Source organism: Bubalus kerabau, chromosome 20 (assembly GCF_029407905.1).
Source record: "Bubalus kerabau isolate K-KA32 ecotype Philippines breed swamp buffalo chromosome 20, PCC_UOA_SB_1v2, whole genome shotgun sequence".
Classification (NCBI taxonomy): domain Eukaryota; kingdom Metazoa; phylum Chordata; class Mammalia; order Artiodactyla; family Bovidae; genus Bubalus; species Bubalus kerabau.
In genome coordinates, this window is record NC_073643.1 from 8,767,043 (window position 1) to 8,789,654 (window position 22,612).

The 22,612-nt window shown below is 43.8% G+C and overlaps 1 protein-coding gene across 2 annotated transcripts in view; it reads right to left on the reverse strand.

Annotated features, from left to right (window-relative positions):
- DYNC1LI1 (dynein cytoplasmic 1 light intermediate chain 1) overlaps positions 1 to 16,912 on the reverse strand; it is a 53,379-nt gene extending 36,467 nt beyond the window's left edge. Inside the window, exons 1-3 of one of the 2 annotated variants that reach the window (XM_055557233.1) lie at positions 15,534 to 16,912; positions 14,918 to 15,165; positions 14,652 to 14,725 (exon numbers count right to left, since the gene is read on the reverse strand). In XM_055557233.1, the coding sequence (XP_055413208.1) occupies positions 14,652 to 14,725; positions 14,918 to 15,165; positions 15,534 to 15,584 (373 nt within the window). In that variant the 5' untranslated portion in view covers positions 15,585 to 16,912. Of the gene's footprint in view, positions 1 to 14,651; positions 14,726 to 14,917; positions 15,178 to 15,533 lie in introns of those variants that run through there. The other variant, XM_055557234.1, reaches the window with a different exon arrangement.
- Positions 16,913 to 22,612: the final 5,700 nt, after the last annotated feature.

Below are 22,612 nucleotides of genomic sequence, written 5' to 3' on the forward strand. Positions count from 1 at the left end.
GACTTCCCTGGCGGTCCAGTGGTTAAGAAGCTGCCCGCCAATGCAGGGGACAGATGTGATCCGTGGTCAGGGAACTAAGGTCCCACGCGCTACAGGGCAACTGAGCCTGTGCACCACCGCTACTGAGCCCACGCCCCGGAAGCCGCGCGCCACGACTCCTGAAGCCCACACGCCACAAAGCCCACGCTCCGCAACAAGAGGCGCCACCACAACGCGGAGCCGCAACAAGGCAGCTACAGAGCAGCTCCCCGCGCCACGACTAGCGAAAGCCGGTGTGCAGCAATGAAGACCCAGAAGGGTCAAAATAAATACATTACTACTTTTAAAAATTAGAAACTAAATAAATGCTAGAGAGAGTGTGGAGTAAAGGAACTCTCTTACACTGCTGGTAGGAATGCGTACTGATACAGCCCGTAGGAAGAACAGCGACATTCCTTAAAACGCTAAAAACATTCACTACTCCATGATCCAATCATCTCATTCCTGAGCATATACCTGGAGAAAACCATAACTCAAAAAGAAACATGCTCTCCAATGCTCACTACAGCTCACTTTGCAACAGCCAGAATATGGAAGCAACCTAAGTATTCATCAACAGAGAAATGGATAAAGGAGATGTGGTACATACATACAAGGGAATACTACTCAGCTATAGAAAGAAATGAAATTGTGCCATTTGCAGAGACATGGATGGACCTAGAGATGCTCATACAGAGTGAAGTCAGAAAAATAAATATCACATTAACACATATGTGGAATCCAGAAAAATGGTACAGATGAACCTATTTGCAAAACAGAAATAGAGACAGACATAGAGAACAAACACAGGGACACCGAGGGGGAAGCAAGGGTGGGATGGATGGGAAACCAGGACGGACATACATACACTACTGTGTACTGAACAGGGAGCTAATGAGAAACCCACTGTGCAGCACAGGGGGCTCTCCTCACTGCCACGTGGCGACTAAAGAAGAAGGAAAGCCAACAGCATATATGGACAGCTGTGCATGCATAGCGGGTTCACTCTGCTATACAGCAGAGATTAGCACCTGACCTGCCTCCTGTGTGCAGGTCAAGAAGCAACAGTTAGAACTGGACATGGAACAACAGACAGTTCCAAATCAGGAAAGGAGGACACCAAGGCTGTATACTGTCACCCTGCTGATTTAACTTATATGCAGTGTATACAATGAGAAACGCTGGACTGGATGAAGCACAAGCTGGAATCAAGATTGCTGGGAGAAATATCAGTAACCTCAGATATGCAGATGACACCACCCTTATGGCAGAAAGTGAAGAGGAACTAAAGAAAGAGCCTTTTGATGAAAGTGAAAGTGGAGAGTGAGAAAGTTGGCTTAAAGCTCAACATTCAGAAAACTAAGATCATGGCATCTGGCCCCATCACTTCGTGGGAAATAGATGGGCAAACAGTGGAAACACTGACAGACTTTATTTTCTTGGGCTCAAAAATCACTGCAGATGGTGACTGTAACCATGAAATTAAAAACGTTTGATCCTTGGGAGAAAAGCTATGACCAACCTAGACAGCATATTAAAAAGCAGAGACATTACTTTGCTAACAAAGGTCCGTCTAGTCAAGGCTATGGTTTTTCCAGTGGTCATGTATGGATGTGAGAGTTGGACTATAAAGAAAGCTGAGTGCTAAAGAATTGAAGCTTTTGAACTGTGTTGTTGGAGAAGACTCTTGAGAGTCCCTTGGACAGCAAGGAGATCCAGCCAGTCCATCCTGAAGGAAATCAATCCTGAATATTCATTGGAAGGACTAACGCTGAAACTGAACCTCCAATATTTTGGCCACCTGATGTAAAGAACTGACTCACTGAAAAAGACCCTGATGCTGGGAAAGATTGAAGGTGGGAGAAGGGGACGACAGAGGATCAGAGGGTTGGATGGCATCACCAACCCAATGGACATGAGTTTGAGTAAGCTCCAGGAGTTGGTGATGGATAGAGAAGCCTGGCGTGCTGCAGTCCATGGGGTTGCAAAGAGTTGGACATGACTGAATGACTGAACTGAAACTGAAAAATTAACACAGTATAAAGCAATTATACCCCAACAAAATTTTTAGAATAGAAACAAGTAAATAAAATAGATAACCAACAGGGACCTAGTGTATAGCACAGGGACCTCTGTTCAATATTCTGTAATAACCTAAATGGTAAAAGAATTTGAGAAACAATACACACATGTACATGCATAACTGACTCACTTTGCTGCACACCTGAGACTAACAACCCTGTTCATCAACTACACCCCAAATATAAAATAGAAACTTAAAAACCCCTAACATACTTGGGCCACCTGATGCGAAGAATGGACTCGCTGGAAACGACCCTGACGCTGGGCCAAACTGAAGGCAGGAGGAGGAGGGGACGACAGAGGGTGAGACAGATGGCTGGATGGCATCACCGACTCAATGGACGTGAGTTTGAGTGCACTCTGGGAGTCGGTGATGGACAGGGAGGCCTGGCGTGCTGCAGCCCATGGTGTCGCAGAGTCGGACACGACTGAGCAACTAAACTGAACATTTCTTTAGATCAAACTATACCATAATAAAGTTATTTTCATGTCCTCATCCAGGCACTGGGCAACTTTTTCTGGAAGGGACTAGACAGCAATACTTCAGCTTTTGCAGGTCACATAAGGTCTCTGTCACATATTTATCTTTGGGTTCTGCCTCCCCAACTCTTCAAAAATGTAAAAAACAAACACCATTCTTAGCTTGCTAGCCACAGAACAAGAGTCTATAGGCCAAATCCTGTCCTAGTGGATGGACCAAAAGAAGGAATTTGTTAATCCAATTACAGTGAAATTCTCCACAGCAAATAAGCCTGTATTTCAAATTATTCATCTGAACCTATTCAAGTAAATCACTGTCTGTGAGCCAAGTACAGGATCCAAGCACTTAAAAGAACTTCGGTTTTACCATAAACCACCAATAGTCATCAGTTCTCACTTCGAAGCTCAAATCTGAACACCAAATTAGGGGAAAAAACTCCACATAAGGTAACCAAAACAGCATCAACATAAACATGTGCTTATGATGTTGTTTTATCTCAACAGATCTCTAGTTTAACACCAGGATGTAATGCCCATCAACTTTATAATATTTTGATGAATGAATTTATAAAGCTCTAGAAGATGGGACTTCCAGTAACTATAACCTTGTCACCATTAGTTGTGTGAACCAGGACAAGTCAGATACTTTCCATTTGCTCCCTTGTCTTCTAAATGGAGGTAGTGAAGTGAAGTTGCTCAGTCGTATCTGACTCTGCGATCCCATGGACTGTATGTAGCCTACCAGGCTCCTCCATCCACAGAATTTTCCAGGCAAGAGTACTGGAGTGGGTTGCCATTTCCTTCTCCAGGGGATATTCCCAACCCAGGGATTGAACCCAGATCTTCCGCATTGTGGGCAGACGCTTTACCGTCTGAGCTACCAGCTCCTGCTGCTAAGTCTCTTCAGTCGTGTCCGACTCTGTGTGATCCCACAGACAGCAGCCCACCAGGCTCCCTGTCCCTGGGATTCTCCAGGCAAGAACACTGAGTGGGTTGCCATTTCCTTCTCCAGTGCATGAAAGTGAAAAGTGAAAGTGAAGGCGCTCAGCTGTGTCTGACTCTTTGGCAACCCCATGGACTGTAGCCTTCTAGGCTCCTCTGTCCATGGGATTTTCCAGGCGAGAGTACTGGAGTGGGTTGCCATTTCCTTCTCCAGGGGATCTTCCCAATCCGGGGATCAAACCCAGATTGTCTGCATTGTGGGCAGACGCTTTACTGTCTGACCCACCAGGGAAGCCCCTAAATGGAGGTAGGGTGGGGTATAAAACCAGACGATCTCCAACCTTTAAAGTGACGGATTTAAAGTTCTAGGACTATTACAATCCATACCTTCTTGATCAGTGATATGATACACTGGGGTTTTTCCTAGACATTGGTGTTTTAAAAAGAAAACAAAAGCATGAATTGTGAAACTGAGCGGTTGAAACACTAAGTACACACTGTACTAGGTTAGAAACACCTTGAACACTTCCCATGTATGCCAATGTTTGAAGCGTTTTACAAATAATATCTCATATAATCCTCACAATAATCCTCAAAGGTAAACAGTATAATCTGAAAGATTAAGCAACTTGCTGAGGAAGGGTCAGCATTTAAATCCAGCAATGCTCCTCCACGCTATTATCTCTGTCACTGTTAGGAGCAGGTTCCAGCATTCTCCCCTCAGCTCAAGACAGACAGCGATGACAAGGGAAACGTAAGCGGTGCTCTGCCTCCCTTTCCTCCCAGCTTCCTCTTCTGCTGCCGCGGAAGGCTGAAGCACAGCACACTCCCTGCTGGGCAGAGGTGTGTGTCTCTGGCACCTGCTTTCTGCACAGAGCTTTGGTTCACACTTCCGCACACCTCTGTTGGAAACTTTACGGTCCACCGCATCATGACACTAATCATAACAGAATTCTAGCCTGCCATATTCCTTCTGTATCCGAGTAAGATACCAACATTGTAAAATGAACACCTCTGATTTGGCTTTGCATGATGTAAAATGAATTACTGGGCTTTCCTGGTGGTCCAGTGGTTAAAAATCCGCCTGCCAACGCAGGGAGCATGGGTTCAACCCCTGGTCCGGGAAGACTCCACACGCTGCGGGGCAACTAAGCCCACCACCACAGCTACTAAGCCTAGAGCTGGGGCTCCACAAGAGAAGACGCCTCGACGAGAAGCCCGTGCACCCCAACTAGAGAAAGCCTACGCGCAGCAACAGAGAACTCAGCACAGCCAAAAATACATTCTTATTAAAAAAAAAATAAAAAATAAAGCATCCTATTTCATCTGAAAGCTCTGGTGACAAGAGCCATGCGCAGTTACCACCGGAACTACTTCTGGGCTTGGACCTTCCGCATGGCTTTCCGTAAGTTATCTGGATGAGCCAAGGAGGGTGGGGGGTTGGTCTGCTCTTTGTACCGCAAACAGCATCTCTCTCCCTTCCTCAGCCAGCAAAGGCAGGGAGAAGCTACTAACCAGCCATAGGATCTGCGGCCACTGCTTCAAGACTACCTCCCTCCAGTGTGTCAAGGAGTGCGTGTGGTGGAAAGCCAAGCCTGAATCCCAGCTCAGCGCCACCCTGGGGTTCAAAGCCCTCTTCTACAAGACAGGGAACATGCTACAGAGTAAAGCACCCAGCAGAAGACTCGAGTAACAGGCACAACACACACCCGTCAGGTGGTCCTAGCCCTACCTCTGAATGTCATTCAGCCATCTACGGGACAATAAAAGCAAAACCTACCCTTTATCATTTCTCTCACTAGGCCTGAACTGAACAACACTGAGTTTAATTCAATAAACATTCACCAAGGCCAATAAATACCGATCCCAATGGTTATTAACAGTTCCTAGGCTCCAGAGGGTCAAGGTCACCCTAATGCAACAGTTCTTAATGAACAAGCATAGTATGTATTCTACAATTAAACTGCCTTTAAATTAATATGCCAGTTTTTAACCTCCCTACCAGATAGGCAAAGATTGACATGAACAGTCCCTGGTGTCACCAATGGTGTCAGACAAACAAGTACTTTCACACACTGACGGTGGGACACGTAGAACAGGACAACTTTCTGAGACTACTGTTTAATAATATTTAAGAAGACTTTAAAGATATATACTTTAGACCTAGCAACTCAACCTGTGGGAATTTATCCCAAAGATAATACCTGGTAAATGGAAAATGGGGTGTAACAAGAATAATCTGTTTACCCATCAAGTATAATTTTATGAGATGGGAAATCCATATCCATTACCGTACCAAAAAAAAAAAAAACCCGATACATAAAGATAGAAAAATCTGATTTCAAAATACGAGGTATGAGCCTATTTTGTTTAAAAAACAAACATGTACATAGAGAAAATGAAGACTGATTACCTCCAGGTGGTGAGATCACTTGTTATGGTCATTTTTCTAACTCATAAGTATTTTTTCTCTCTGGCAAGAAACATGTATTGCTTTTATCATTTAAAATAAGCAGAAGGTGTGCTACACATCATTTTAGTTCTCTGAATCCCAGGAAATATGAAAGACTCTTCCCTGAAAGGCCAGGAGGCTGCACGCTGCTACCCGCAAGCCCACAAACGGCGGGAGGGCTGACTCCGACTCCGGGGCCTCTGGGTGAGGGCCCACACCTGAGCAGCTCGGGACCTTCTCACCAGGCCTTCAGCTACAGCCACACGTCCCCTCCGTCCTGCAGCGCTCCCCTCCCCACCCGACTCGCAGAAGTTTACTCAGATGCCACCTTTTCCATAAAAAGCTTATGTAATCTGTTTAGCAATTACTTCAGACTGACACGTATGACTTTTTACTATACGCTGTGAGTCTTTCCCCACTGGAGTTATAAGCTCCTGGAGGGCAGGGACCAAGTCCTAGCGAGCCTTTTCTCCAGATGACCCAGCAGAGCATTTTGTGCACGCTCTAATAAATGCTTGATAAACTAATGAATAAAGAGGTTACCTGTGAGGTTTTTCTAACAGCCACTGCCCTCACTTTACAAACAAAATAAGGACCCCAAAAGGTTAGTCCATGGTCACTTTTTCTTCTTTTTGGCCTCACCACAAAGCATGTTGGATATAGTTCCCCAACTAGGGATTGAACCCATGCCCCCTGCATTGGAGCACAGAGTCTTAACCTCTGGACCACCAGGAAGTTCCTTGGTCATTCACTTAATAGTACCACGGTCCCATGCTCAACTTGGGTCTTTCCTTTCTCCTAACTCAAGGCTCCTGGTCTGCATTTTCAAAGGGTTTTTGCTGATCTTCCTTCATGTCTTATTACCTGACATGTATACTTCTCCCAGCTCTGTTTTCTGTTTTTGACAGTAGCTCTAGAAGGAAATAGATGAGCTTCTCTTGACAATTCTTAAACCTGTGTTCAGACTATACCTCTAGCTGGTCTATACCTCTATACCTCTAACAATGAACCTTTAAGCAAAAGATGGTCAACATTCATCCAACAGTTATTTACTGAGCACCTATTAGGGGCCAAACATTATTCAGTAACTAGAAAGCTCCTCTATTTACTGGCACCTGGCATTTATTGATAAAACTGACACCCCTAACATTCTAATCCCATGGATGGAGGAGCCTGGTGCGCTGCAGTCCATGGGGTCGCTAAGAGTCGAACACGACTGAGCAACTTCACTTTCACTTTTCACTTTCATGCACTGGAGAAGGAAATGGCAACCCACTCCAGTGTTCTTGCCTGGAGAATCCCAGGGACGGGGGAGCCTGGTGGGCTGCCGTCTATGGGGTCGCACGGAGTCGGACACGACTGAAAGCGACACAGCAGCAGCAGCAACATTCTAAAAAGAGGGGGCTACAAACTTCTGCCCAAAGGTCACATCTGGTCTGCTGCCTCTTTCTGTAAATAAAATTTTACTAAATACTGCCACCCCCATCCACGAATGTATTCTCTATGGCTGTCTGTGGGCTACAAGGGCAGAGCTGAATAGTTACAATGGAGACCATATGGCTCACAGAACCTAAACTATTTACTATGTGGCCTTGATAGGTTGCTGACCATCGTAAAATACCATTATGCCACTGGACTCTCAAAACACTTTATATTTGGTATATTTTACAGCAACAGTAACATATAATAGGCAATAGTTTTGTTAATCCTTTGAAAATTACCAGTCCAACAGCATAGCTGTGATAGCATTATTCCTTATATCACATTCCTGTAAGCAATCATGCCAGCAAACAGCGCCACCTGATAAAAATCTGTTTCTCACAAGTCATACAACTTTGGGGATCTTTAATCTCAGTTTCTCTCAAACGGTTCCTAACTGAACAATTTCATTCTTTTCAGAGTCAGCCCTTATACAGAAAACCACTCACTTCCTTGACAAGTTACTTCCCTGAAAAGATCTCTAGTCCAACGTGTATCTTGAGGTCTCCTACTTGCAATAATTCAAACATAAAAGAAATGAATTTTATTTCTGATGATGCTCAGTATTTTGTGAGACTTTTTTTGGCTGCACACTATCCTGAACTAGTAATGTCTTCAGGGGTAAAAAATGCAGACTCCAGATTTCTTCCCTGAGCAGAATCAAACCGTCCACATATACAAAGAAATACTTTATTAGTTTAAACCCAGTTACAGCATGTTTTCAAAATATTTCTTCAAAAATATACAACTCACAAGCTTTACAATTAGAAATAATTATAGAATGTCAGAGGAGGTACTTCAGAGATCACTAAGTCCAAGTCTCTTAACTTTCAGAGGAGGTACGACTTCAGAGATCACTAAGTCCAAGTCTCTTAATTTACAGATGAGAAAGGTGAGGCTTACATGGGCCAACCAACCAGCTTTCATTAATTCACAATGGCCTCAGAACAGGAAGTGATACTAATGTCTCATCTATCAGCCGGGCACCATGCTGGCGTCCAAGGCTACGTATGTATCTTCAGACAATTAATTCAATTAATCTTTATCAATGAGATGTTTTGCAAATGACGCAGATTACATTAGGAGAACCAAAGAAAATTCCTTAAAAACTGCTAAACATCTTTTACTTTTCCTACAAAGAAAGCTCTCTTTTCTTAAGGAGAGACTGCCTGGTGTATAGATTAAGAATACTGGCTCTGGAGCCAGGCTGCACAATTCAGAATCCTGATGTTGCCCCTTTCTGGCTATATAACCTCAGGGCAATTTTTCTTTCCTGATCTTTACGGGGATAATTTCGGTATGTAAACAATCCTAATGTGCCTGGTACATGTAACTGCCTATAAATTTGTTGCTGTTGTTATTTTCCTTAGGTAGTCTTATCAAAACATGGTTAAGTAACCCAAGGTATGGAGAAAGTGCCCTCGACAGCGGCTACTAAAATTCATATAACTACAATCACTATAGTCAAGTTTGATTAAATAGTAAGGGTAAAGAGAAAAAAGTTCTTAAAAGGACCGTTTTTAAGTTAAATCCTACTAAAAACACACACACAAGAAGTTCTGCCTTTTAATATCAAGAACAAACAAGTTCACTCTCAAAATCCTTCAAGCAAGAATGACTGAATGCTCATGCCAGAGTGTTGCCAGGTTTCACCAGGGCTCAGACACAAGTAATTGACTTCTTCAGCACAAACGCCATGACAACAGAAGCTACATCCCAGAATCCAACAAATATTTCGATTTTACTTTAAAATAGTTATTAGTATTTTCACTTAAAGATAGCCTTTTTAAAAAGTTATGCAGTAGAAAGACTAGGTGGCACTTTCTCCCTTGAAGGAATTTCTATCAAAAGTCCAAAATCCTCACCAACAGCAGAGGGCAGGGTCTTTACACCTGCGTGGCCTTGGAAAACTCACTGAACAGCTCTCTAAAATTCAGCATCTTATCTACAAATCAGCATTAACATCTACATCCCAAATTTGGGGAAGTTGGGAGGAACAGGGGCAGAGGAGGCAAACTAAGATTTGTATGTAAATGCTTTGAGATATGACCCAGAATCCCAACAGACTCCTGGGCCTGTATCAGAAAAAACATAATTCAAAATGATACATGCATCCCAGTGTTCACTGCAGCACTATTTACAACAGCCAGGACCCGGAAGCAACCTACATGTCCATCAACAGAGCGACGGTTAAAGAAGATGTGGTGCACGTATACAGTGAAATACCAGTCAAGTGAAGTCACTCAGTCGTGTCCAACTCTGTGACCCCATGGACTATACAAATAGCTGTGAAAAGACGGGAAGCAAAAACCAAAGGAGAAAAGGAAAGATATAAGCATGTGAATGCAGAGTTCCAAAGAATACCAAGGAGAGATAAGAAAGCCTTCCTCAGTGATCAATGCAAAGAAATAGAGGAAAACAATAGAATGGGAAAGACTCGAGATCTCTTCAAGAAAATTAGAGATACCAAGGGAACATTTCATGCCAAGATGGGCTCGATAAAGGACAGAAATGGCATGGACCTAACAGAAGCAGAAGATATTAAGAAGAGGTGGCAAGAATACACAGAAGAACTGTACAAAAAAGATCTTCATGACCCAGATAATCACGATGGTGTGATCACTGACCTAGAGCCAGACATCCTGGAATGTGAAGTCAAGTGGGCCTTAGAAAGCATCACTACAAACAAAGCTAGTGGAGGTGACGGAATTCCAGTTGAGCTATTCCAAATCCTGAAAGATGATGCTGTGAAAGTGCTGCACTCAATATGTCAGCAAATATGGAAAACTCAGCAGTGGCCACAGGACTGGAAAAGGTCAGTTTTCATTCCAATCCCAAAGAAAGGCAATGCCAAAGAATGCTCACACTACCGCACAATTGCACTCATCTCACACGCTAGTAAAGTAATGCTCAAAATTCTCCAAGCCAGGCTTTAGCAATACGTGAACCATAAAATTCCAGATGTTCAAGCTGGTTTTAGAAAAGGCAGAGGAACCAGAGATCAAATTGCCAACATCCGGTGGATCATCGAAAAAGCAAGAGAGTTCCAGAAAAATGTCTATTTCTGCTTTATTGACTATGCCAAAGCCTTTGACTGTGTGGGTCACAATAAACCGTGGAAAATTCTGAAACAGATGGGAATACCAGACCTCCTGACCTGCCTCTTGAGAAACCAGTATGCAGGTCAGGAAGCAACAGTTAGAAATGGGCATGGAACAACAGACAGGTTCCAAACAGGAAAAGGAGTACGCCAAGGCTGTATACCGTCACCCTCCTTATTTAACTTCTATGCAGAGTACATCATGAGAAACGCTGGACTGGAAGAAACACAAGCTGGAATCAAGATTATCAGGAGAAATATCAATAACCTCAGATATGCAGATGACACCACCCTTATGGCAGAAAGTGAAGAAGAACTAAAGAGCCTCTTGATGAAAGTGAAAGAGGAGAGTGAAAAAGTTGGCTTTAAGCTCAACATTCAGAAAACTAAGATCATGGCATCCGGTCCCATCACTTCATGGGAAATAGATGGGGAAACAGTGGAAACAGCGGCTGACTTTATTTTTCTGGGCTCCAAAATCACTGCAGATGGCAACTGCAGCCATGAAATTAAAAGACGCTTACTCCTTGGAAGGAAAGGTATGACCAACTAGATAGCATGTTCAAAAGCAGAGACATTACTTTGCCAACAAAGGTCCATCTAGTCAAGGCTATGGTTTTTCCAGTGGTCATCTATAGTTGTGAGAGTTGGACTATAAAGAAAGCTGAGCGCCAAAGAATTGATGCTTTTGAACTGTGGTGTTGGAGAAGACTCTTGAGAGTCCCTTGGATTGCAAGGAGATCCAACCAGTCCATCCTAAAGGAGATCAGTCCTGGGTGTTCATTGGAAGGACTGATGTTGAGGCTGAAACTCCAGTACTTTGACCACCTGATGCAAAGAGCTGACTCATTGAAAAAGACCCTGATGCTGGGAAAGATTGGATGTGGGAGGAGAAGGGGACAACAGAGGATGAGATGGTTGGATGGCATCATCCACTTGATGGACATGGGTTTGGGTGGACTCCAGGAGTTGGTGATGGACAGGGAGGCCTGGCGTGCTGCGGTTCATGGTGTCGCAAAGAGTCGGACATGACTGAGCAACTGAATTGGACTATAGCCTGCCCAGCTCCTCCGTCCATGGGATTTTCCAAGCAAGAATACTGGAGTCAGCTGCCATTTCCTTCTCTAGGAGATCTTCCCAACCCAGGGATTGAACCCAGGTCTCCCACACTGCAGGGAGGCTCTTTACCATCTGAGCCATCGGGGAAGCCCCTGATGAACTACTACTCAGCCATTAAAAGGAGTGAAATAGCGTCATCTGCAGAGACATGGATAAACCTAGAGACTCATATAAAGTGAAGTCAGAAAGAGAAAAAAACATGTAATACTGCTTGTATGTGGAATCTAGAAATGATACAGATGAATTCATCTGCAAAGCAGAAACCGACACAGATGTAGAGAACAAACCAATGGATACCAAAGTGGGGAGGGGAGGCTGTAATGAGCTGGGAGATTAGGACTGACATACACATACTACAAATTACACATACATACATACATTTGTACATACACATATATACAAATTATATAACTAATGAGAACCTACTATATAGCCCAGGGAACTCTACTCAATGGTCTGTGGTGACCTAAATGGGAAGGAAATCTAAAAGAGAAAGGGGTATATGTACAGCTGGTTCACTTTGCTGTACAACAGGAACTAACAACAATGAAAAGCAACTATACCCCAATAAAAAGTTTTAAAATAAGAAAGAAAAGAAAATGTGTTGAGGATGGCTCACACACAGGCAAATACTGCCAGTTTTGAGTCCTTCCACCCCAGGCAGTGGGAGGGGAGGCTGCAGAGCAAGGTAAAGCTAAACTGCCATTTGTGTTCGGGATATATAATGTTTGATCACTGTTCCTGTTTTACATAGTGGTTGGAAATTAACATCTTTTTAGTCTCAGATTTGGTTTTTTTAAATATGGGACTCCAGAGATCACCATAATTCATATTATGAAAGACACACTAGAGCCAAGCATCCTTTGCCTAGCGCCTCCAAACTCATAACAAAGAAAACCACAATCCCCCTTTATACATTCTTCTCTTCCACCAGCATAAACTGAAGGCAGCCATAATACACGACGGTGAAATGTGCTTAAGAAATCTTTACGAGGTATTCCAGAAAATTAAAACTGGTTATGTAATCAGTATAAAAATCTGTTGTCAGCTTTTTCCCAAAGCTGAAAAGGACTTTGATGAAATCCCAGTAGAACTAGTACCCTCCCAAAAATTTTTTTTAATTATAAACTTGCATAACTTGGTATCAGGTGGAGCTGGAAAAGCTCATATAAAAGGAATCTATTTTACAGCAGAGAAGATATAGAACAATCTATTCTAAGTTTGGAGGGATGGAAGTCTAGGGCCTCTAAGTATATTCAGTCTTTGACCCAAAGACAAGTTTAAAAAAGCGTTTAAAAAGCATGGTGCAACCTCAGTGCAAATTAGACACATCAAGAAATGAACAAAGCTGTCACTTTTGTTTCACTAGAAACAGAACCATGTAAGTAACATCTAATGCGCTAAGGATTAGTTGGGAAGAACTTCTAAAATAAAAACAAAAATCAGGATCTTATCTTAACAGCGGCAGCATCTGAAAAGAAGTCTTGAGAGTATTTAAAAATACAACCAAAAATAAAAATACAACCCACCTCAATGAGGTCAAGCTGTGTTAGGTACATTTTAGTTTAAGCACTTAATAGAAATTTGTTTAAGCTAGTAGATCGAAAACATTTTCTGGATTTTTTCTTTTCTTTTTTTTTTTTTTTTTGCTTTTGGATTCTGTCTCTGGCCTATATTACCACTTATGTAGGTACTAACTCAATTTTTAAAATAAAAATATTTTCTAATCCACTTAAAAGAGATTCACAAAAAGTCATTGTGCTGTTATCAGTTCACAAACATTATCTCACTCAGTTGTCCCCACAATAAGAAGTAGGTATTATTTCTACAATGTCAATTTTAAGAAAGAAGAAACTGAGGGTCATATAAGTCAAAGAACCTGCTTCAGATCATTGGACTAGTATGTGATAGGGTCATGAGGGAACCCAGGTGAATCCGCAGTAGATACTTTCAATTACATTAAAAACAAAGGTAACACTAATTTTTCAAATAGCTTCATTAACTTCAATTAACGTCAAGAATCACACTGCAGACTGGCAGCAGTTCATGAAAAATGATTTGTTTTTCTTTAAACATTCCCATTAAAAGCAGACCCTGACAAATAGATTTGAATTTTGTTTCCTTTCCTGTTTTTAAATATAAAAAGTCTTGAGGCATCAATACCAAAGTTTTAAAATTTAACCGTCATCTTATGAGCCAAACTTCAAATTTTCACATCGCAAGAGTATCAAAGAAATCTCTCCTCTAAATGACTTTGGAGCTAAGCCTGCAAAAATGTGAACCTGTGACTTGTTCTCCACGTCCACCCGCAGACTCAGTCAAGAAACAAATACCTAACTCCCGGAGAGCAGAGGGGATACAGAACAATCAGGACACTCGACACATTAGACCATTTCTCCTTATTACACCCATGTGGCCAAAGGGGCTGAACGAGAAAGCTGTTTACTGCCCTATAGGTGTCAGTGAAAAAGGCAGCCGCAACACGAGCCCATTGTACCTATAAAAGCTGACTTAAATAAGAACATTTATCACAACTACCAGGTCTCCTTTCTAGCTTCTGTCAATTACACAAAGAGCTTGCTATTAAATATTGATGGCATGCTATATGCAACAGAACTCTGGCGAAGAGCCTCCTGCTACCAATTTTTGTTATGAAAGAAAAACCGTCCTTATTTTCGACGTGAAGCCCAAGCCACGAGCTCTGTCCGATGGGTTATCGCATTGTCCTTCCCAGGGGACGCTGTTAGGGCCACCCCCACACACACCCAGGGGTGGAGACAGGTTCTGGGTAGGGCGGGTCCCTGAAGGTCCCGGGACAGGGGTCCCAGTGTCTCTTCTCCCCAGCTGTCAGCGACAGGTCGGAAGGCGGGGCGGGGCCCGGCCAGGCTGTCCTCACAAAGCCAGCCAGAGCGCGGCGGGCGGACCCGGACTCAGGCCCGGGAGGACGCCGCGCAGGGCGGAGCTGGTGGGGGCACTTACCCAGCAGCAGCACGTTCTTCCCCGCGGGGAGTTTGGAGCGCGAGCGGGTGGAGACCTCACTGAGGATGCAGGACCTGGCGGGGAACAAGGCGCACGCTCAGGCCGAGGCCCCGCGCCGGAGGGGCTGCCCCGGCCTCCACGCCCGGACGGGGGCGGCCGAGAACGCGGCGGCCTGGGCCGGGCGCCGAGCCCCGGCGGGCACGCGACCCTGGACCATCCCCGGGGCGGCGTTGCCGGCGGGGACCAGGGAGGGCTGCGATCCTTACCAAAGGTTCTGTCCGTCCTCGTCGTCGCCTGCCGCGGCGCCGCCGTTGCCCGACGCTAGCTCGTTGGCTAGGGGGCCGCCTGTGTAAGTCGCGGTTAATCCTGGCGGACAGGAACCGAAGGAGCCGACTCGCCCCACGGCCGCCATCTTGGTAGGGAATCGCACCGCTCCCGGCAAAGCTGAATGAGCGCGGCGGCGGCGGCGGGAACCCGGATATGGAGCGTTCGCCGCACGGGAGCGGGGCGGGGCCTGCGGGGGTGGGACCCAAGCTCTGCAGGGACTGACGGAGTAAGAGAGGGCGAACTGCGCGTGCGCTGCAGACTGGCCGGCGCTGCGGGGTGCGCGTGCGCAGATTACCCGGCCGGCCGCCCTGTGCCGCAGCGCCAGTCCTAAGCTCTGCGGGTCGATTGCCGCCGCCCCCATCCCTCCCGCAGTCCTGGGCTGCAGCCGGGCGCCTTGGGGTGTGTCAGGGGAACAATGCTATCGTCCTCTCTCTCTCTCTCCGCCCCCCCCCCCCACCTTCCCCCCTTCGGTTCCACAAACCTCGTAGCGGGTGTGAAATTCCTGCAGTCACTGCTATCCCGGCTGCTGCAATTAGAATTGGTTTTTCTATTTACCTGAGACACAGCTATCATCCTGCAATCTTCTTTCACCATTGTTGTGCGCATTCTGTTTGCCTCATTCCTGTGTCTTCTTTCGTTATTTTAGTGGAGAACTTCCTCCGTTGGTTTTATGAGAGAAAAAAAATAGGGTATGGCTACGTTTTGGGAGACCTGTATTCAATCAAGGTCCAGGTGAAAGCTTCATGAAGGAATAATTGATAAAGGTGTTAATGATCTTAAGAGATGGGGTTAGCAAGAGCAGGAAGATTTAGGGCTGAAGGGAAAAAGGAAGGAATGTTCACTAGATCCAGAGAGCTGTAGCTATAAGAAAAGTTAATGAGCAAGATCTGTGGCTTTGAGTAAATGAACACAGCTCTGACCTCTCTCCTTCTGCCCTGAGGTATCCCACCTGTGTCACATTCGCCAAAGCCATCAGAAGCCGAAAGGCACGAGAACTCGAGCAAAGGAATCCATGCAGGTTTACCTATCTGAGCACAAAAAGGGCTTGGGAAGAGCAAACAGAAGATACCCAGCTCACCTTGTCTGTTTGAAAAAGCAGGCTATACTCAGTGATAGTTTGGCTGGGTATAGAATTCTTAGGATGCAAATTATCTTTCCTTATGTTTTTTTAAGGCCTTTTCCCCTTGTCTGCTAGATTTTAGTGCTGTCATTGAGAAATCCAAAGCCATTTTGATTCCTACTCCTTTGTTATGTAGTCTTTTTTTTTTTTTCTACTTGGATGCCTTTAGAACTTGCACAGATTTCCACTAACACACATACCGCTTCCAGTTTCTGCACTGTCATACTAATTATCCTGCCAAGTATCATAGATAAATAATTCATACTCTTACTCTAAACCAACCGCCCCACTTCTGCACTAGATTCCATCTCCTCTCCACCACTCAAGGGCATTGCTCCAACAATTCTCCCCGCCTTTCTCGAGATAATCACTTATTGATTTCAATTGGATCATTTTCTCTTGGCCCTCCCTACTCTTTCACCAGCTACCGCTACATTTCTTTCCTCCCTTTTACAGCAGAACTCTTTAAAATTGTTGTCTTTACATGCTGTCTTCAATTCCTCTTCCCCTTAGTTCTTAGAACTCACTTCAATCAGATTTTTACCCCATGACTCCACAGAAACTGCTCTTATCCTTGTAGTCAGTGATCTCCTTATTACTAAATCCAATGGTAAATTCTACTTCCTTGTCTTTTTAGCCTTTCAGCAACATATTCTATAGCTGATCATCCTTGCTTGATATTCTTCTTTACATGGCTTCCTGGTCACCGTGTTCTCTTGCAGTTTTTTTCCTGTGTCACTAGCTGCTCCTCCTCAGTCTCCTCCACCATTTCCTCATTTTCTTGACCACTTAATGGCTCAGGGCTCAGTATTTGTTCCTCTTCTCTATCTATACCCAATCCTTTGGTGATCTCATATAGTCTCAATAAATTCCATCTGTATGATAAATCTCCCAGATTTTTCTCTCCAGCCTAGAGCTCCATCTAGAACTCCAGATTAATACATCCCAACTGTTTCTTTCACATCTTCACTTGGATATTGAACAGCAGTCTCAAACTCAGCATGCTTTAAACTGAGTATCTGACCTCTTCCCCCAAATTCTGTTTCACCCATCACCTAACCTAGTGATCCCCAACCTTTTTGGCACCAGGGACCAGTTTCATAGAAGACAATTTTTCCATGGATAAGGGAGGGGGATTTGAGTGATGGGGAGCAGTTGTATATACAGGTGAAGCTTCACTTGCTTGCCTGCCACTCAGCTCCTGCTGTGTGGCCTGGTTCCTAACAGGCTACAGACAAGTACTGGGGGTTGGGGACCCCTGACCTAACCCACTAGGTAGCAGTTCCTTATTGCCTAAGTTATTCTTGACTCCTCCTTTCCCTTCACACAGCACAATTGAATACATCAGGAATCCAAAAGTCTTTACCTTCAAAATATACCCACAATCCAACTTCTTAACACTCACCCTCTGATGCTACTGTGAGCTATCTTCTCTTGCCTGAATTGCTATAAAAGGCTCTTCAATACAGCAGCTGGAGGGATCTTTTAGAAATATGAGCTAGGAGTACCCTGGTGGTCCAGTGGTTAGGACTCAGGGCTTTCACTGCTGTGGCCTGGGTTCAATCCCTGGTCAGGGAACTAAGACCTCACAAGCTGGCTTTAAATATATATATATATATATATAATTTTACTCTTTTACTCAAAATCCTATAGTGGTTTCTCATTTCAATCAGTAAACTCCAAACTCCTTAAATGACCCACAAAGTCTACAGAAGCTGGCCCCTATTGCCTCTCTGGACTTTTCTGCTCTAATTGGTCCCTCAGTTTCCCTACTCAGTCATACTGGTCCCACTGCTGTTCTTTAAACATATTGTGTATCCCTTTGATTTAGCTGTTCCCTCTGCCATGAAGGTGATATTGAAAGTGAAAATGTCAGTCACTCAGCCATTCCCAACTCTTTGTGACCCCATGGACTGTAGCCCACCAGGCTCCTCTGTCCATGGGATTTTCCAGGCAAGAATACTGAAAAGGGTTGCCATTTCCTCATCCATGATATCTTTTCCAACCCAGGGCTCGAACTCTGGTCTCCCACACTGCAGGCAGAGTCTTTACCATCTGAACCACCAGGGAAGCCCATGAAGGAGATAAGGAGCTGCCAAACCAATATCTTCCCCCAAATAGCCACCTGGCTACCTCCCTCTCCACCATCAATGTCTTTGTTCAGTTCTCAGCTTCTAGATGAAGTCTACCCTGACTACCCCATTCAACACTGAAATTTAAATCTTCACCTCTGCAATTCCAGGTTCTTTTTATCTTGCCTGTCTTTTTGTTTTCCATAACACTACCTTCTGACATAGTATAAGATGTACAGATTATTACTTCGTAACCTATTACCATCATCCTCTATATCTGCAGGGGATTGGTTCCAGGACCCCCAAACAGATACCAAAATCCATGGATGCTCAAGTATATGAAATGGGGTAGTTTTGCATTAAACCTTTGCATACCCTCCATATACTTTAATCATATCTTTGTTGTTTAGTGACTAAGTCGTGTCTGACCCTTTGGCAAATCCTTGGACTGTAGCCCACCAGACTCCTCTGTCCATGAGATTGCCTAGGCAAGAATCCTGGAATGGGTTGCCATTTTATTATCCAGGAGATCTTCCTGACTCAGGGATCAAATCTGTGTCTCCTGCATTGGCAGGCAGATTCTTTATTGCTGAGCCACCAGTTCAGCTCAGTTACTCAGTCATGTCCAACTCTTCATGACCTCATGGACCGCAGGACGCCAGGCCTCCCTGTCCATCACCAACTCCTGGAGTTTACTCAAACTCATCTCCACTGAGTCAGTGATGCCATCCAACCATCTCATCCTCTGTTGTCCCCTTGTCCTCCTGCCTTCAATCTTTCCCAGCATCAGGGTCTTTTCAAATGAATCAGCACTTTGGATCAGGTGGCCAAAGTATTGGAGTTTCAGCCTCAACATCAGTCCTTCCAATGAATACTCAGTACTGATATCCTTTTTAGGATGGACTGGTTGGATCTCCTTGCAATCCAAGGGACTCTCAAGAGTCTTCTCCAACACCACAGTTCAAAAGCATCAGTTCTTTGGTGCTTAGCTTTCTTTATAGTCCAACTCTCACATCTATACATGACTACTGGAAAAACCATAGCCTTGACTAGACAGACCTTTGTTGGCAAAGTAATGTCTCTGCTTTTTAATATGCTGTCTAGGTTGGTCATAACTTTCCTTCCAAGGAGTAAGCGTCTTTTAATTTCATAGCTACAGTCACCATCTGCAGTGATTTTGAAGCCCCAAAAAATAGTCAGCCACTATTTCCACTGTTTCCCCATCTATTTGCCATGAAGTGATGGGACTGGATGCCATGATCTTAGTTTCCTGAATGTTGAGCTTTAAGCCAACTTTTTCACTCTCCTCTTTCACTTTCATCAAGAGGCTCTTTAGTTCTTCTTCACTTTCTGCCATAAGGGTGGTGTCATCTGCATATCTGAGGTTATTGATATTTCTCCTGGCAATCTTAATTCCAGTTTGTGCTTCCTCCAGCCCAGTGTTTCTCATGATGTACTCTGCATAGAAGTTAAATAAGCAGGGTGACAGTATACAGCCTTGGCGTACTCCTTTTCCTATTTGGAACCAGTCTGTTGTTCCATGTCCAGTTCTAACTGTGGCTTCCTGACCTGCATACAGGTTTCTCAAGAGGCAGGTGAAGTGGTCTGGTATGCCCATCTCTTTTAGAATTTTCCACAGTTTATTGTGATCCACACAGTCAAAGGCTTTGGCATAGCCTTTATATATAGCAGAAATAGATGTTTTTCTGGAACCCTTTTGCTTTTTCGATGATCCAGTGGATGTTGGCAATTTGATCTCTGGTTTCTTTGCCTTTTCTAAAACCAACTTGAACATCTAGCTAAGCCACCAAGGAAGCCCTTAATCATTTCTCAATTTCTTATACTACCTCATAAGTAAGTGTTAGTTGCTCAGTTGTGTCCACCTCTTTGCAACCCATGGACTGTAGCCTACCAGGCTCCTCGGTCCACAGGATTTTCCAGGTAAGTGTACTGGAGTGGGTCACCACTTCCTTCTCCAGGGGATCTTCCCGACCCAGGAATCGAACCCAGGTCTCCCGCATTGTAGGCAGACACTTTACAACTGAGCCACCAGAGAAGCCCTTAATATAATGTAAATACTATGTAAATAGTTGTAAATACAATGTAACTGTTATATAAATAGTTGTAAATGCTATTTAAATAGTTGCCTGAGCAAGGCAAATTCAGGTTTTGCTTTCTGGAACTTTCTGGAGCTTTTTTCCCAAATATTTTTTTTCTTGGCCACACCAATTGGCATATGGGATCCTAGTTCCCAGACTAGGCATCAAACAGGCAAAGAAGAAAAGGAAAGATATACCCATCTGAATGCAGAATTCCAAAGAATAGCAAGGGGAGAGAAGAAAGCCTTCCTCAGTGACCAATGCAAAGAAATAGAGAGAAACAATAGAATGGGAAAGACTAGAGATCTCTTCAAGAAAATTAGAGATACCAAGGAAACATTTCATACAAAGATGGGCACGATAAAGGACAGAAATGGTATGGACTTAACAGAAACAGAAGATATTAAGAAGAGGTGGCAAGAATACACAGAAAAACCATACAAAAAAGATCTTAATGACCCAGATAACCACAATGGTGTGATCACTCACCTAGAGCCAGACATCTGGAATGTGAAGTCAAGTGGGCCTTAGGAAGCATCACTACGAACAAAGCTAGTATGGGTGATGGAATTCCAGCTGAGCTATTTCAAATCCTGAAAGATGATGCTGTGAAAGTGCTGCACTCAATATGCCAGCAAATTTGGAAAACTCAGCAGTGGCCACAGGACTGAAAAAGATCAGTTTTCATTCCAATCCCAAAGAAAGGCAATGCCAAAGAATGCTCAAACTACCACACAATTGCACTCATCTCACACAATAGCAAAGTAATGCTCAAAATTCTCTAAGCCAGGCTTCAACAGTACATGAACCATGAACTTCCAGATGTTCAAGCTGGATTTAGAAAAGGCAAAGAAACCAGAGATCAAATTGCCAATATCCACTGGATCATTGAAAAAGCAAGAGAGTTCCAGAAAATAAATCTACTTCTGCTTTATTGACTACACCAAAACCTTGACTGTGTGGATCACAACAAACTCTGGAAAATTTTTAAAGAGATGGGAATACCAGACCACCTTACCTGCCTCCTGAGAAAGCTCTATGCAGCTTTCAAGAAGTAACAGTTAGAACAGGACATGGAACAACAGATTGGTTCCAAATTGGGAAAGGATACACCAAGGCTGTATACTGTCACCCTGCTTATTTAACTTATATGTAGAGTACATCATACAAAATGCTGGACTGGATGAAACACAAGCTGGAATCAAGATTGCTGGGAGAATTATCAATAATCTCAGATATGCAGATGACACCACCCTTATGGCAGAAAGCAAAGAAGAACTAAAGAGCCTCTTGATGAAAGTGAAAGAGGAAAGTGAAAAAGCTGGTTTAAAACTAAACATTCAAAAAACTAAGATCATGGCATCTGGTCCCATCACTTCATGACAGATAGATGGGGAAACAGTGGAAACAGTGAGAGACTATTTTCTTGGGCTCCAAAATCACTGCAGATGGTGACTGCAGCCATGAAATTAAAAGATGCTTGATCCTTGAGAGAAAAGTCATGACCAACCTAGACAGCATATTAAAAATCAGAGATATTATTTTGCCAACAAAGGTCATCTAGTCAAAGCTATGGTTTTTCCAGTAGTGATGTATGGATGTGAGAGTTGGACTATAAAGAAAGCTGAGCACTGAAGAATTGATGTTATTGAACTGTGGTGTTGAAGAAGACTCTTGAGAATCCCTTGGACTGCAAGGAGATCCAAGCAATCCATCCTAAAGGATATCAGTCCTGAGTGTTCATTGGAAAGACTGATGTTGAAGCTGAACCTCCAATACTTTGGCCACTTGATGATGCAAAGTGCTAAATTTGAAAAGACCCTGATGCTGGGAAAGATTGAAGGCGGGAGTAGAAGGGGACGACAGAGAATGAGATGGTTGGATGGCATCACTGACTCAATGGACATGAGTTTGAGCAAGCTCTGGGAGTGGTCATAGACAGGGAAGCCTGGTCTGCTGCAGTCCATGGGGTTGCAAAGAGTTGGACAGGACTGAGCGACTGAACTGAACCATGCACTTGGTAGTCCTACAGTAGAAGTGTGGCGTCCTAACCACTGGACCACTACAGAATTCCCTTTCCAAATACTTTTAATCTGAGGTCGGTTCAATCTGTGGATGTAGAACCCACAGATACAAAGAGTGGACTGTATAAAATTTACTTATTTATTGCAACTTAATCTCTGTGGGGGCTTCACTAATGTAGCACTTTGTGCCAAGAACACAGCACAAGATTTGTTGAAGGTATGAATAAAGGAACAGATTTACTCTTTGTCACCAGGTTTCTAAAATTTCAGGATAATGATGGCCTGGATAATGGAAAATGATGACGATGATGGTGTTTGT